At 51.0% G+C, this 13,520-nt stretch overlaps 1 protein-coding gene across 1 annotated transcript in view; it reads left to right on the top strand.

The window, feature by feature from the left end:
• The window catches only part of LOC147703646 (polyserase-2-like), a 1,078,318-nt gene that overhangs the window by 923,218 nt on the left and 141,580 nt on the right, over window positions 1-13,520 (top strand). The window contains exon 15 of the mRNA XM_086929536.1: window positions 404-641. Coding sequence (XP_086785662.1) covers window positions 404-641 — 238 coding nt within the window. The remainder of the gene's footprint in view (window positions 1-403; window positions 642-13,520) is intronic.

The following is a 13,520-nucleotide window of genomic DNA, read 5'->3' as shown; positions in this document are numbered from 1 at the left end:
CCCACCATAGCATTTCTTCACTCTTGGTTTACCTCTACTTCATGTCAGAATACCTAATGTTGGACTTTGAAAACCTTAGTAAAAGTAGAGAGCTAACCGTTTTGGCTAATTAAGGCAGGCAGCTCTTTGAAAAAAACTTGCATACCACTACTTTCTCTTAATTTTGACTTAGAGCTCTTTGATAAAGATTGGCAGGACGCCATGTGACGTGTGAATGTTCATTGATAATTTTTTGTGCGTGTGTGTTTTTTTTATTTGTTTATATTATGGACAGTTTTCACTTGTTTGTCCACAACACCGTGGCATCAATGTTATGAAACATAATTTGTGACGTCTCTAAGCCTTTACAATCTACAGTCCACGTGTCCTTACTAAGATACGTACCCCCAATCTGTGTTCACAGGGTGACATCGGGAGCCCCCTTGCGTGCAGTGAAAATGGGACCTGGTTCCTGGCAGGCGTCAACAACTTCCTCGCCACAGCCTGCATGAACCCCTCCAGCCCGGCTGTCTTCACTGAGATGTCCGCTCTGGCTAGGTGGATCCAGGGCAAGATATCCGGGGCCTTTTTCGCAAACCAGGTGGTCCAGATTTACAACAACATGGATGATGGCGAGTGCACAGCAGTGTCTCCAGGACTAGGTAAACTATTGTTGGCTAAGCACCACTGCACAGCTAGAATGACCCCTCCTGAATCTTCCTTTAAAAAGTCCTTTTTCTTTTTTTTTTAAACATATTTTTATTGTAGCGAAGTCACAGAAAAAGTGAGGCACAAAGCATATCGACATTAACACTATTGAGATACAATCAGCAAGAGTATGCAGTTCCAAGGACACTACACAGCCATGTATGGCCCACATCCCGGAGGCTGGGCGGCGCAGGATCAGGGCATGTTTAACAAAGGAGAAATCTGCATTTGCCCTCCAAGGATAGAAAACGTATCAATGTCTTCGCCATTTTTTAGCACGTCACATCCATATATCACATAACAGTCTCACAACAACAATTTACCCCTAGAATGGCATCGCTAGTACTGATCCAATAGAGTAGGACATTTGTGTGAGGGCCAGCGAAGGCCTAGTCAATTTAAGGCTACATAGACCTATGAGAATCTCAGCTATATTCATACATACATATTAAGGTACCGTAACATGGCAACAGAGGACACCTACACGGTCCCACGGCCCTCCCCTCCACCACTCTCCCCTCCACAGTCAGACTCTGAGGCATCAGAAGAAAACAACTCAGCGCTGGTGGCATCTGAGTCATCCTCCGCCAGGCCCTCCATGCACAGCATCCTCCAAGCAAGTAGATCATCATGCAACTTTCCATCCCTACGGGTGCGCTGCATATGGGGAAAAAGTCCTTATTTACCACACTGTTTTCCAAGAATGACAGAGTAAAGCTTTAAGAAGAGATATGTAAATAACGAATCGACAGGTCTTGCAGTAGATCCTATAAATCTCTACATATTATTTGCATACTAACATAGATGAAGTGCCTAGTCGGACTCCCCAGGATGAGATCATTTTTCAGTTCCCTTACCTCCTATAATTAGTCCTCTGTTCATGCCCCAGTCCTCCTTATTAAATTTGGATTTCCATCCCCAATGGTGCTAGAGTATTTGCATGTGCATCCGCTGCTATGCAGAATTCCTGTTTCACCCCTAAGCTACACCCTGCCTACCTCACCCACCTAAAATATCTATTCACCTCTTTTTATAGAATTTCCTCCTATGAGCACATGATTACTCCATTCACTGTATATATGCCTTGAAATAATTGTATTTCTGATGGATACATCTGCCTGTGGATTCCTCACCTTATGAATATCCCCTGCGCCAGCTTTCTTCTGAATTTTCTTCGTAGCCCTCCATGCTGACGAGGTCGTCACAATGCTCTGGCTCCGCACGTGGCTCCCCATGACGTCACTGGAGCTATAAGAGGACCACGTCGGCGTGATGACGTCAGTTCTCTTTTTTCCGCACTATCAACGCTAACTGGTTTTCTGGGGCTCTCCATACTCTCTGCTAGAAACTTTGTATGTAGTTTGTTTCTGACTGTGGTTCTGCCATGTCTGTTCCGAGGAAGTCGGGTTTCAAGCCCTGTAAGAAGTGCGGAGGTCATATGTCGATCACTGACCCGCATGATGACTGTCTTTGGTGTTTATCGCCAGATCACAACGTCGAGGGCTGTTCTTCCTGCAGGAAAATGAACCAGAAGGCCTTGAAGGAACGAGAAGCCAAGCTGTATATGGCTAAAGTAAAAAAGGAGAAAAGGAGGGGAAAGCGTTTGAAGTCGATGTCGTCGACTTCACATGGCTCGAAGAGAAGACACAAGAAGAAGAGGCATGGGTCTAGACGCAGTTGGTCGAAGCCTTGGGCTTTGAAGTCGCCTTCTCCGACTCCTCTGTGTTGTGTTAATGACTTTGTCTCTCCTTCACCTTCAGAGTCTCCACATGAAAATCCGGACCGTTCTCCTTCATATATGGGCACTCCGGCGCAGTCTCCGGCGCCGAGATTCTCTCCGGCTCCGGATGGTTTATCTAATCCGGTTGATGATGAGACGCCTGCGGCTCCTGTAGCTCCGCCTGTGACCCCAGTGGTTCCTACTTCCGAGGTTTCTTGATCGGATGTCAAGCCGGCGCAGTATCCTTCGTTCCCGGCACCGGGTTCGGATCCATCGCATTTTTTTAATGCAATGTATGGCGTGTTTGCAGGGCCTCATGCCCCTCTGGTGCACTTTCGGGTCCCATGGGTCCACTGGCATTTAATTTGGGTGTGCCTCAACATTTTCCTCAGGCCCCCATTGTGCCATAAATGCCGATGGCGCAGTCATTTGAAGAATGGGGGAGTCAGGTCCTGGGACGTGGGGCTAGCTGGACCATTAATATAACTAAGTACACAGATTGCCAGCCACACACTTACTTAAATCCTCTATTTTTGAGGGAACAAACCATAAGAGACTTCCTGGTTCGTTCGGGTATATCACTCAAACCCTTTTATTATTTATTTGTTTTTTGTCTTTTTTTAAGTATTGATGTATGAAAGGGACACCTTATCGTTTTCTACACCTTATATACAATTATTTACAATTCACGATTATTTACAACACAAACACATACACATAACTAGTTGTATTATACAAAGTGAATTGCTCTGATATATATACACTCAAATATTCATACTACGAAGAAAATATCATCCGTAATTCCATAAAGACCAGAGTCAAAAGTATAAACTTGATGACAATCATAAATCAATGAACTACAGTTGAATGTAGGTAGTTCAAAAAAGGAAAAATAGACTTCAAATTAATTCATTCAGTCCATTCAACCAATAAATGGCTAATCTTTTTACGCCAACGCGTTTCGAATCCGGTATGTCAACTCTACGGATTCTCATCAGGGCTCTGTCTTAATACGGGATATCTGCAAGTGTATAAAATAAAACTTGTTTTAGCTACATTTCTGACAGTTGTTTAGCTTCCAACTACATTTAACTCGGATTCCTCATATTACCTGTTGAACCAGCAGCCGCCGGTCAAGGGTAGGGTATTAGTTCTGACTGAGTTTCTTTTCTTTTCGGGATCTAAAAACAAACGCAGGTATCATGACCTGTTCTTGCTCACTTTCTAAGACCAGAATGGGGCACATATGTTATCAACATACCTTACTGGATCATGCTCGTGATCCTACGTTTCCACCAAATGGGAGTTAATTTTCAGTCTTGTATTACAGCCTGAAAATAATGAGAATAACGTTTTACGCACTTTTTATGCACAGACGGAGAGAGTATGGCACTCGTTGCTCTACTCGGCATACCTGCTCTGAGGGATTCCTCGCTTGGGCTGTTCGTGTTCTAATCGGTTGCAGCGGTAAACGCTTTCTAACCATGTAGGCACCGCTTTCCTCATTCCTTATTATTTGCGCTCGCTTTCCCTAGAGGAAATAACAGCGTTTTATTAGGTTTCTGGGGCTACTGCAATATTGGTGGCAAATCAAACCCATGTTAGCTCTAGACTTACTTGAGCAAGCTGTGACTCGGCATCTAGCTCTCATTCACTTAGTTTGGCAGCCATGTTGTAACATGGTTTTGGACCTACTTATAGCTACTTGCTTGGCGGCCATCTTAGAGTGGGGTCGCTAGAGAAAGCTCTCATTCACTTAGTTTGGCAGCCATGTTGTAACGTGGTTTTTGACCTACTTATAGCTACTTGCTTGGCGGCCATCTTAGAGTGGGGTCGCTAGAGAAGGCTATCATTTAGATGTGAAAAAAGGTGAATTTAAACCACATATGAAAGCATACGCGCAATTACCATCGACCCTTTCTTTTGGAGGCACTATACTAGGTAAAGCTCACACTCTAGATATTTCAGAAAGCGAGTTGAGCCCGCTGAGTGCGCTATTAAACTTAAGTATAAGGTAGGCCTCTTTTTTTAGTAGAAGTTTATCATGGTCGATGGGTCTAGACTGTTGCAGAACATAAAGAATTGACCACTTTAAGTCATTCTCAGTGTGTTTATTTTCAATGCAATGCTCCACCATAGGTGCTGTAAGCACTTTATTCTTGATTCTAGACTTATGTTGCGTTATGCGCATATTCACTTGTTGTGTTGTCTTGCCTATGTAAATCTTATTACATGGGCAGATGACTACATACACAACATTTAGTGTTTTACAATTTGAGAAACTTTAGTGTTTCCACTTAATATTCCCATGTTGGAATTCCTTCCCTTCCACAGTAGTCCCACAGGCCACGCATGTCCCACATTTATGATGTCCCTCAATGGGTTTCATTCCCCATTGAGACAATAGGTCACTCTTAGGTTTGGGTAATGCTATCTCGGCTCGGACAAGATGTTGTCCGATGCTCCTGTTCTTACGATACGCGAAAAGAGGACAGGGAAATGGATAGTCCAGGTTTTCTAGTAAGTGCCAATTTTTTAACACGGTTTGTCTGAGTTTGTTTGTGTCAGGCCCAAATGTGGTGACACAGACCATCCGGTCTAGTTCAGCCTTTGATTTTGCTTGTAGCAAACATTCGCGTGGTGTACATCGTGCCCGCTTGAATTAGTTTTTTAACAGTTTTTTGGGATAACCACGGCTTTCCATTTCGTGACAGAATGTGTCAGCGTGTCTTTCATACTCTGACAACTCCGTGCAGTTTCTCCTGATACGGAGCAGTTGGCCATAGGGCAAGTTAGCCTTCAAGTTCCTGGGGTGGTCACTTTGGTGGTGCAGTATTGTGTTTTTATCAGTCTGCTTCTTGTACAAAGAGGAGACCAACTTCCCGTTTGAACATGTGATTTCCACATCCAGGAACGTCATTCTTGTGTCACTGATCTCAATAGAAAATTTAATGTCTGGATGTTTGGAATTAAGCCATCCATGATGGCGCAGTCATGGCAAATTCCGGGTCCGAGGATGTCGAAGCCGTATGGGAAGTCCCTAGCTCCATCCGGCATACCTTCTTCACGGATTCGTTTGACGCAGATTGCTGTTACGGAACCGCCTTTGACGCTGCACCCGGAGCCCTTGACGCCGCATGTGGCGCAACCGAATCCCTGAAGATGCGCTCGAGGAGAGCAGCGCAGAGGTTGAATGAGGACTGAGGACTTGTTTGAAGGTTTGTGTGAGGCAAGTGGACTAGACACTTCCCCGGAATGGGATTTAGCTTCTCAGAAAGCTTCTTCTTCAAAGGAAGTCTCACCGTATCATATTGTGATGAAGAAGGCGGCAGAACATTTGGATTTGCAGCTCCCTATGGCTGAATATAAGTCTAATCTTCTTTCAGAGGTGCTTCATTTTTCATCTTCTGTGGTTGAGCCTCTTTCCCTTCAATGATGCCCTGACGGAGTCGATCCATGAGGTTTGGCGCAATCCTCGTTCTGCTTCTGCAATTTCTAAATCTGTGTCCAGGAGGTATGGGCCTGACCCAGGGGATCCTGTGTTTTTTTTCTTCTCATCCCTCGCCCCTGAGTTTGGTGGTGCAGGCTTCATGTTCAAAGCAGTCTGCGGGTGCCTTTCCTCAAGCTCCTGCTGACAGGGATTCCAAGAAGCTTGAGCAACCTGTATGTTGGGTAGATACATTCATGCCCTTATGAACTCTGCCAAGCAGATTCTTGCAAAATTATCAGAGGAAGACGGGGGTAATTTGAGTGAAGTTTTGGCGGACTCTCAGGCTGCTGCTCGCCAAATCATCCAGTCGGGTCTGGACACAGCAGATTCAGTGGCAAGGGTGATTGGTTCATCCGTTGCTACTAGAAGGTATGTATGGTTGAGGTCTTCTGGATTTTCACCTGACGTGCAAGCTTCTCTTTTGGATCTTCCCTTTGACGGCTCTAAGCCCTTTGGAGAAAAGGCTGACTCTGCTTTGCAGAGATTTAAGGGCAGTAGGACCACAGCAAAATCCTTGGATTTACAGTCTCAGGCAAGGGGCTATGGCTTCAGAAGATACTGCGGCTTTGGGAAATCTTCCTTTCGTTCCCGTCAGTCGCAGCAGCAACAGCAAAACTCCTTGTATAAGTCCTAAAGGGGTAAAGGCAGAGGTCACCTTCGTGGAGCAGGTAGTCAGACCTCTTCCTCCTCCTCTACCTCCCCAAACCCTACTGGTAATGCAGGAAAGCAGCTCTGGATCCACCATCCTGGATCATGCAGGTCCTGTGGGGGGCGGCTTACTCATTTTCTACAAGATTGGAAACTGGTCACTTCGGACCTTTGGGTTTTAGATCTAGTAGAAAATGGGTACGCTCTTCCCTTCAGGGAGTTCCCTCCCCCTTACCCTCCTTGCCAAGGATTTTGCACGGAGGATCATTTACTTCTTCTTCAGAAGGAGGTTCTTGCCCTGTTATAAAAGGGTGCGATAGAGGTGGTTCCGGAGCAGGAAAGTGGTCAGGGATGCTACTCCCGGTATTTCCTGATTCCCAAGAAGGATGGCAGATTACAGCCCTTCCTGGATCTCAGAATCTTGAATCTGTTTCTCAAACAGGAGAGGTTCAAGATGCTCACCCTAGCGCAGGTTCTTCAGGCCCTGCAACAGGAGGTCTGGATGGTGTCCATCGACTTGCAGGATACGTATTTTCATATCCCAATCCTGAAGTCGCATAGGAAGTATCTCCGATTTACGGTTAGTTTGCAGCACTATCAGTTTAAGGTCCTTCCGTTTGGTCTTACTTCACCTCGAGTCTTCACCAAAGTGATGGCAGTGGTAGCTGCCCATCTCAGGAGGTCGGGGATTCCGGTTTTCCCCTACCTGGATGACTGGCCCCTGAAGGCAGAGTCGCCGGAGAACGGTGCGTCATCGTCTGCAGGTAACATCCCACTTGTTGAACAAGTTGGGTTTTTCGATAAATGTGCTCAAGTCTCACCTGGTGCCCTCACAGCGCAACCTGTTCATAGGGGCAGTACTGGATACCACTGTGTGTTGAGTATTCCTGCCACCACAAAGGATTCTCTACATTCAGGAAATGATTCTCTTGTTTTACAATTGAGCAGTTGTTCGGTTCTGAAGGTCCTTTGCCTGCTCGGTCTGTTAGCTTCTTGCATTCTGTTGTTCAACCATGCACGCTGGCATATGAGGGAGCTCCAGTGGTGCCTCCGCAGGCAGTGGTATCAGCACAACTGAGATCTCAGGGAGTCTGTCAGGATCTCCAGAGAAGCTGCAGCGGATCTGTCTTGGTGGGGTGTGGAGGGCAATCTGTCTCAAGGAAAGCCCTTTCACTTTCCTCCATCGGTGGCCACAGTGATAACAGATGTATCCACCTTAGGGTGGGGTGCTCATCTGGGGGTCTGGAGATCAAGGGTCTTTGGTCTCCAGAGGAGAGATTGTCTCATATCAATCTTCTGGAATTACGGGCGATACGTTTGACGTTCAAAGCCTTTCTCCCTCCCCTTCACAGTCAGTTGGTTCAGGTCCTGATGGATAACACTGCTGCGATGTGGTATGTCAACAAACAGGGAGGAGTAGGGTCAATCAATCAATCATTGCATTTGTATCTCGCACTACTCACCCAGACGGTCTCAAGGCGCTTCGGGAGGGGGGGTCCGCTACTGCTCGAACAGCCAGGTCTTGAGCTGCTTCCTGAAGGCGAGGTGGTCTTGGGTCAGGCGGAGGTGGGTCGGGAGGGAGTTCCAAGTATTGGCGGCCAGGTGGGAGAAGGATCTTCCTCCTGTTGTGGCTCTTCGGATGCGGGGGACGGCGGCGAGCGCCTGGTTGGTCGATCGGAGGTGGCGTGTGGGAGCATAGAAGTTGAGGCGGCTGTTGAGGTAGCTCGGGCCTTGGTCGTGTAGGGGTTTGTGTGCGTGGGTGAGGAGATGGAAGGTGATTCTTTTGTTGAAGGGGGAGCCAGTGCAGGTCTCTCAGATGTCCGGAGATGTGGCTGCGTCGGGGGATGTCGAGGATGAGTCTGGCTGAGGCGTTCTGGATCCGCTGGAGTCTCTTCTGGAGCTTGGCAGTGGTTCCGGCGTAGACGGTGTTGCCGTAGTCCAGACGGCTGGTGACGAGGGCCTGGGTGACCGTCTTCCTGGTCTCGGAGGGGATCCACCGGAAGATCTTGCGTAGCATGCGCAGGATGTTGAAACAGGACGAGGAGACGGCGTTGACTTGTCTTGTCATGGAGAGGGAGGAGTCCAGGATGAAGCCCAGGTTGCGTGCGTGGTCTGTCAGTTTGGGTGCGCTGCCCAGGGCAGGGGGCCACCAGGAGTCGTCCCAGGCGGAGGGTGAGGGGCCCAGGATGAGGACTTCCGTCTTCTCTGAGTTCAGTTTCAGGCGGCTGGTCATCATCCATTCGGCTACGTGTTTCATCCCTTCGTGTAGGTCAGCTCTGGCGGTGGCGGGGTCGTTGGTCAGGGAGAGGATCAGCTGTGTGTCGTCGGCGTAGGAGATGATGTTGAGGTTGTGTTGGCGTGCGATGGCCGCCAGGGGGCTCATGTAGACATTGAAGAGGGTGGGGCTGATCGAAGAGCCCTGAGGGACGCCGCAGATGACTTCCGTGGCCTCTGATCTGAATGGTGGTAGGCGGACTCTCTGAGTCCTTCCAGCGAGGAAGGAGACAATCCACTCCAGTGCTTTCTCCTGGATTCCGGCGTTGCTAAGGCGCTGCACTAGGGTGCGGTGGCAGACGGTGTTGAATGCCGCGGAGAGGTCCAGGAGGATGAGGGCCGCTGTCTCTCCGTTGTCCAGCAGGGCACGGATGTCATCGGTGGCCGCGATGAGGGCGGTCTCGGTGCTGTGGTTGGCCCTGAAGCCCGACTGTGAGGGGTCGAGGGATCCGTTCGTCTCGAGGAAGCCAGCCAGTTGCTTGTTGACGGTCTTCTCGATGACTTTGGCTGGAAACGGTAGGAGCGAGATGGAGCGGTAGTTCTTGAGTACGGTGGGGTCCGCTGTTGGTTTCTTTAGTAGAGCGCTGAGTTCGGCGTGCTTCCAGCTCTCCGGGAAGGTTGCGGTGTCGAAGGAGGCGTTGATGATGTCCCGCAGGTGGGGTGCGATGACGGAGTCGGCCTTGTTGAAGACGTGGTGAGGGCAGGGGTCGGTTGGAGATCCGGAGTGGATGGAGTTCATCATGCGGATGGTGTCTTCAGTCTTGATTGGGGACCAGGCGCTAAGGGTGGTGGTGGGGGGCGTTGGTACGGTCGTGGGGAGCGTTGGTTGTGAGCTGAAGCTGTTGTGTATGTCAGCGATCTTGTTGTGGAAGTAGGAGGCAAGGGAGTTGCAGAGGTCTTGCGATGGGGTGATGTCGTTGTTTCCGGCGTTGGGGTTGGAGAGCTCTTTCACGATGTTGAAGAGTTCCTTGCTGTTGTGTGCGTTGTTGTCCAGTCGTTCCTTGAATGCTGTTTTCTTGGTGGCGTGAATCAGTTGATGGTGCTTTCGGGTGGCGAGCTTGAGGGTGATCATGTTGTCCGGTGTTGGGTCTTTTCTCCAGGCTTTCTCGAGGGCTCGGCAGTTCTTCTTGGAGCTCTTGAGTTCGTCGGTGAACCATGGGGCCTTCTTGCTGCCGGGTCTGCTGGGCGGGGTCCTCAGTGGGGCGAGGTCGTCTGCACAGCTGTTGATCCACTTCGTGAGGTTGTCGGCGGCCTGGCTAGGGTTCGCTGAGCGGGCGGGAGGGTGCTGGTTTAGGGATGCGGCGAGTTGGTCGGCCGTGATCTTGTTCCAGCTTCTTCGTGCAACCTGTTGCTGGTGGATTGTGGTCCTTCTGAAGCTGAAGTGGACGCAGCTGTGGTCCGTCCAGTGGAGTCCGGTGGCGTGGCTGAAGATGATGTCCTTGCTGGATGAGAAGACGGCGTCGAGTGTGTGTCCGGCGAGGTGGGTGGGGCTGGTCACCAGCTGCTTGAGTCCCAGGTTGGCGAGGTTGTCAAGCAGGGAGGTGGTGTTGCGGTCGTTGTTGTTCTCCAGGTGGAAGTTGAGATCCCCGAGGAGGATGTAGTCGGCAGAGGGGAGGGCGTGCGGGCTGATGAAGTTGGCAATGTCTTCGCTGAATTGAGTGCGTGGTCCCGGGGGTCGGTAGATCAGGGTGCCTCTGAGGGTGGTCTTGGGGTCGGTGTGTATCTGGAAGTGCAGGTGTTCGGCGGTTGTCAGGGTGTCGTCGGTGTTGGTCGTGATGCGGATGGTGTCTCTGTGGATGATGGCGATGCCTCCTCCCGTCTGTTTGTCTCGGTCTCTTCGGGTGATCTTGTAGCCCTCTGGGATGGCGATGGCGATGTCGGGCGCTGAGGAGTCGTTCATCCAGGTTTCCGTGAGGAGGCAACGTCAAGAGCTGTGGTGTCAAGGAGGTTCCAGAGTTGAACGGCGTGTCTGTGGACGGAGCGGGTGTTGAGCAGGATGCACTTGAGGTGGTAGCTGCTGGTGTTCGGCTTGGCGGGTGCTGGTGCAGTGCAGGTCCGGATGCAGGTGAACTTGCAGGCGTGGCAGCTGAAGGGTCCGTGGGTGCGTCTCGGGGTTGCTCGGTAGCATCCCGGGATTCGGCCGGTGTTGAGTGCGTTGAGGGTGGTGGCGTCGTACGTCCGGCGGGTGGGCTGGGGTCCATGGGGGCCAGGGGTTCGGGCGCTGGGCGCGGTCCAGGCGCAGACGGGCGCAGACGGGCTTACCTTTGGCGCACCTTCGGCGCTCAATCGGTGCTCCCGCTGCGCGCGTCCTCTGCGCGGTCGCTCCGGGGGCGTCATAAATGAGGAGCCGGGAGGGCGGGTCAGCTGGGTGGCGGGATCGGGGCCAATGGGCAGTGGGGGGGGGGCGGTGACGAGAATGGGCAGTGGCGGGAAAGGGCCGAGGGCGGCTCAGCGGTGGCTGGGTCGTCCCGCGGCTGGGGGAGGGGGGGGCACACTAACGGCGGAGCAGGGGGGAGAAGGACACAGAGCAACAAGCAGCGACGTCAGGCGGACGGCGGGCTGCGGGCAGAGGAAGGCAGCCGCAGGGTGCAGGTGCTGGCAGGCAGGCAGCGGGCAGTAGCAGTGGTGTGGGGGCGACATCACCTGAACCAGGCTCAGCGGTCGCTCCCTAGCCTTGCGAGGTTCCCCCTTAAATGAGGAGCCGGGAGGGCGGGTCAGCTGGGTGGCGGGATCGGGCCAATGGGCAGTGGGGGGGCGGTGACGAGAATGGGCAGTGGCGGGAAAGGGCCGAAGGCGGCTCAGCAGTGGCTGGGTCGTCCGGCGGCTGGGGGAGGGGGGGGCACACTAACGGCGGAGCAGGGGGGAGAAGGACACAGAGCAACAAGCAGCGACGGCAGGCGGACGGCGGGCTGCGGGCAGAGGAAGGCAGCCGCAGGGTGCAGGTGCTGGCAGGCAGGCAGCGGGCAGTAGCAGTGGTGTGGGGGCGACCTCACCTGAACCAGGCTCAGCGGTCGTACTGTCTCTGCAGGGAGGCGTTGCGGCGCTGATCCTGGGCTCAGTACCATCGGATTTGCTTGATGGCAAATCATCTGGCTGGGGTGCTAAACGTGCATGCGGACAGTCTCAGTCGGCAGTTCTCTGCCAACCACGAGCGGAGGGTGGACCTGTTTACTACTCTTGAGAACGCGCACTGCCCGTCATTCTGCAGCCTCCAGTTTCCGATGCAGGGAGCATTGGGGGACGTGTTTCAACTGGATTGAGTCTCACAATTCCTTTACACGTTTTCTCCCATACCCTTGATTCCTCGGGTTCTGGGGAAGCTTCGCCAAGACCGGGCCCAAGTTATATTGATCGCCCGGATTGGCAAAGAAGGGTGTGGTACACAGATCTACTTCACCTCTCATCACACACGCCGCTCCATCTCTCCCTCAGGGTAGACCTCTTCTCGCAGTCGCTGGGGCAGGTTGTTCACCCCCACCTCCAGAGCCTGCACCTTCATGCCTGGAGATTGAACATGGCAACCTGACTTCTTTCTCTCTCCCGCCTGACGTGATGGATGTTATCTTATCGGCCAGGCGACACTCCACCAAGTCTATCTATTCCTACAGGTGGTCGAAATTTGTTAAATGGTGTGGAGAGAAGTCTATTGATCCCTTGAGAGCTCATCTTTCTGGTGTTCTTGTTTTTCGCTTCGCTTGGCCAAGCAAGGTTCAGCTGTTACTACTGTTAAAGGATATTTGTCGGCTTTATCGCCATGTCTTTGTTTGCCTGATCAGCCGTCTCTCTTTAAGTCTTCAGTAGTTTTAAGGTTTGTTAAGGGACTTACTAACATGTTCCCGCCCACTCCTTTTATTATGCCCCAGTGGGATTTGAATTTAGTGTTAACTTTTTTAATTGGTTACACATTTGAACCTATGCATAGCTGCCCTTGCGGCTCCTGACTTTGAAAACGTTTTTTCTAGTGGCTATCACATTGGCTAGGAAGGTGAGTGAGGTTCAAGCTTTGAGTTCAAAGCCTCCGTTTTTGACCAACCATGCTGAAAAGATGGTACTCAGGACAAGGGCTGCTTTTCTGCCTAAGGTGGTAACTCCCTTCCATCTGGGACAGTCCATTACCCTCCTACTTTCAATCCTCCCTCTCACCCTTCCAAGGAAGAGGAAAGGCTTCATCATTTGGACCCTAAGAGGGCGATTCTTTTCTATCGTGATAGAACAAAGGACTTTTGTCAGGATGATTATCTCTTTGTGGGCTATGTTGGACGGATGAAGGGCAAGGCGGTGCAGAAGCGCACTTTATCCAGGTGGTTCATCTTGTGCATTAAGATTTGCTACGCTTTGGCTGGTAAGGAGCCTCCGGAAGGCATTAGAGCTCATTCCACCAGGGCTAAATCATCTACTTCTGCTTTGTCCAGGGGTGTGATCTGTAAGGCCGCAACTTTGGCCTCCCTTCACACTTTTGCGAAGCATTACTGCTTGGATTCCAAGGTGAGGAGGGACGGTCATTTTGCGTGTTCTGTCCTGTAGGATTTCTTGGTAAAGAAGGGTGGAAACCCTCCTCCGGGAGTGGGACTGCTGAGGGATTCTGTTCATAAGGTGAAGAATCCACAGGCAGATGTATCCATCAGAAGAACAAGTAACTTACCTTCGGTAACGCTTTTTCTGGTTGATACAGTATTTGCCTGTGGATTCCTCACTGACCCC

This window comes from Lissotriton vulgaris, chromosome 7 (assembly GCF_964263255.1).
Source record: "Lissotriton vulgaris chromosome 7, aLisVul1.2, whole genome shotgun sequence".
Lineage (NCBI taxonomy): Eukaryota > Metazoa > Chordata > Amphibia > Caudata > Salamandridae > Lissotriton > Lissotriton vulgaris.
The sequence above is the reverse complement of the archived record's forward strand: the minus strand, read 5'-3'. Positions and strand labels throughout refer to the sequence as shown.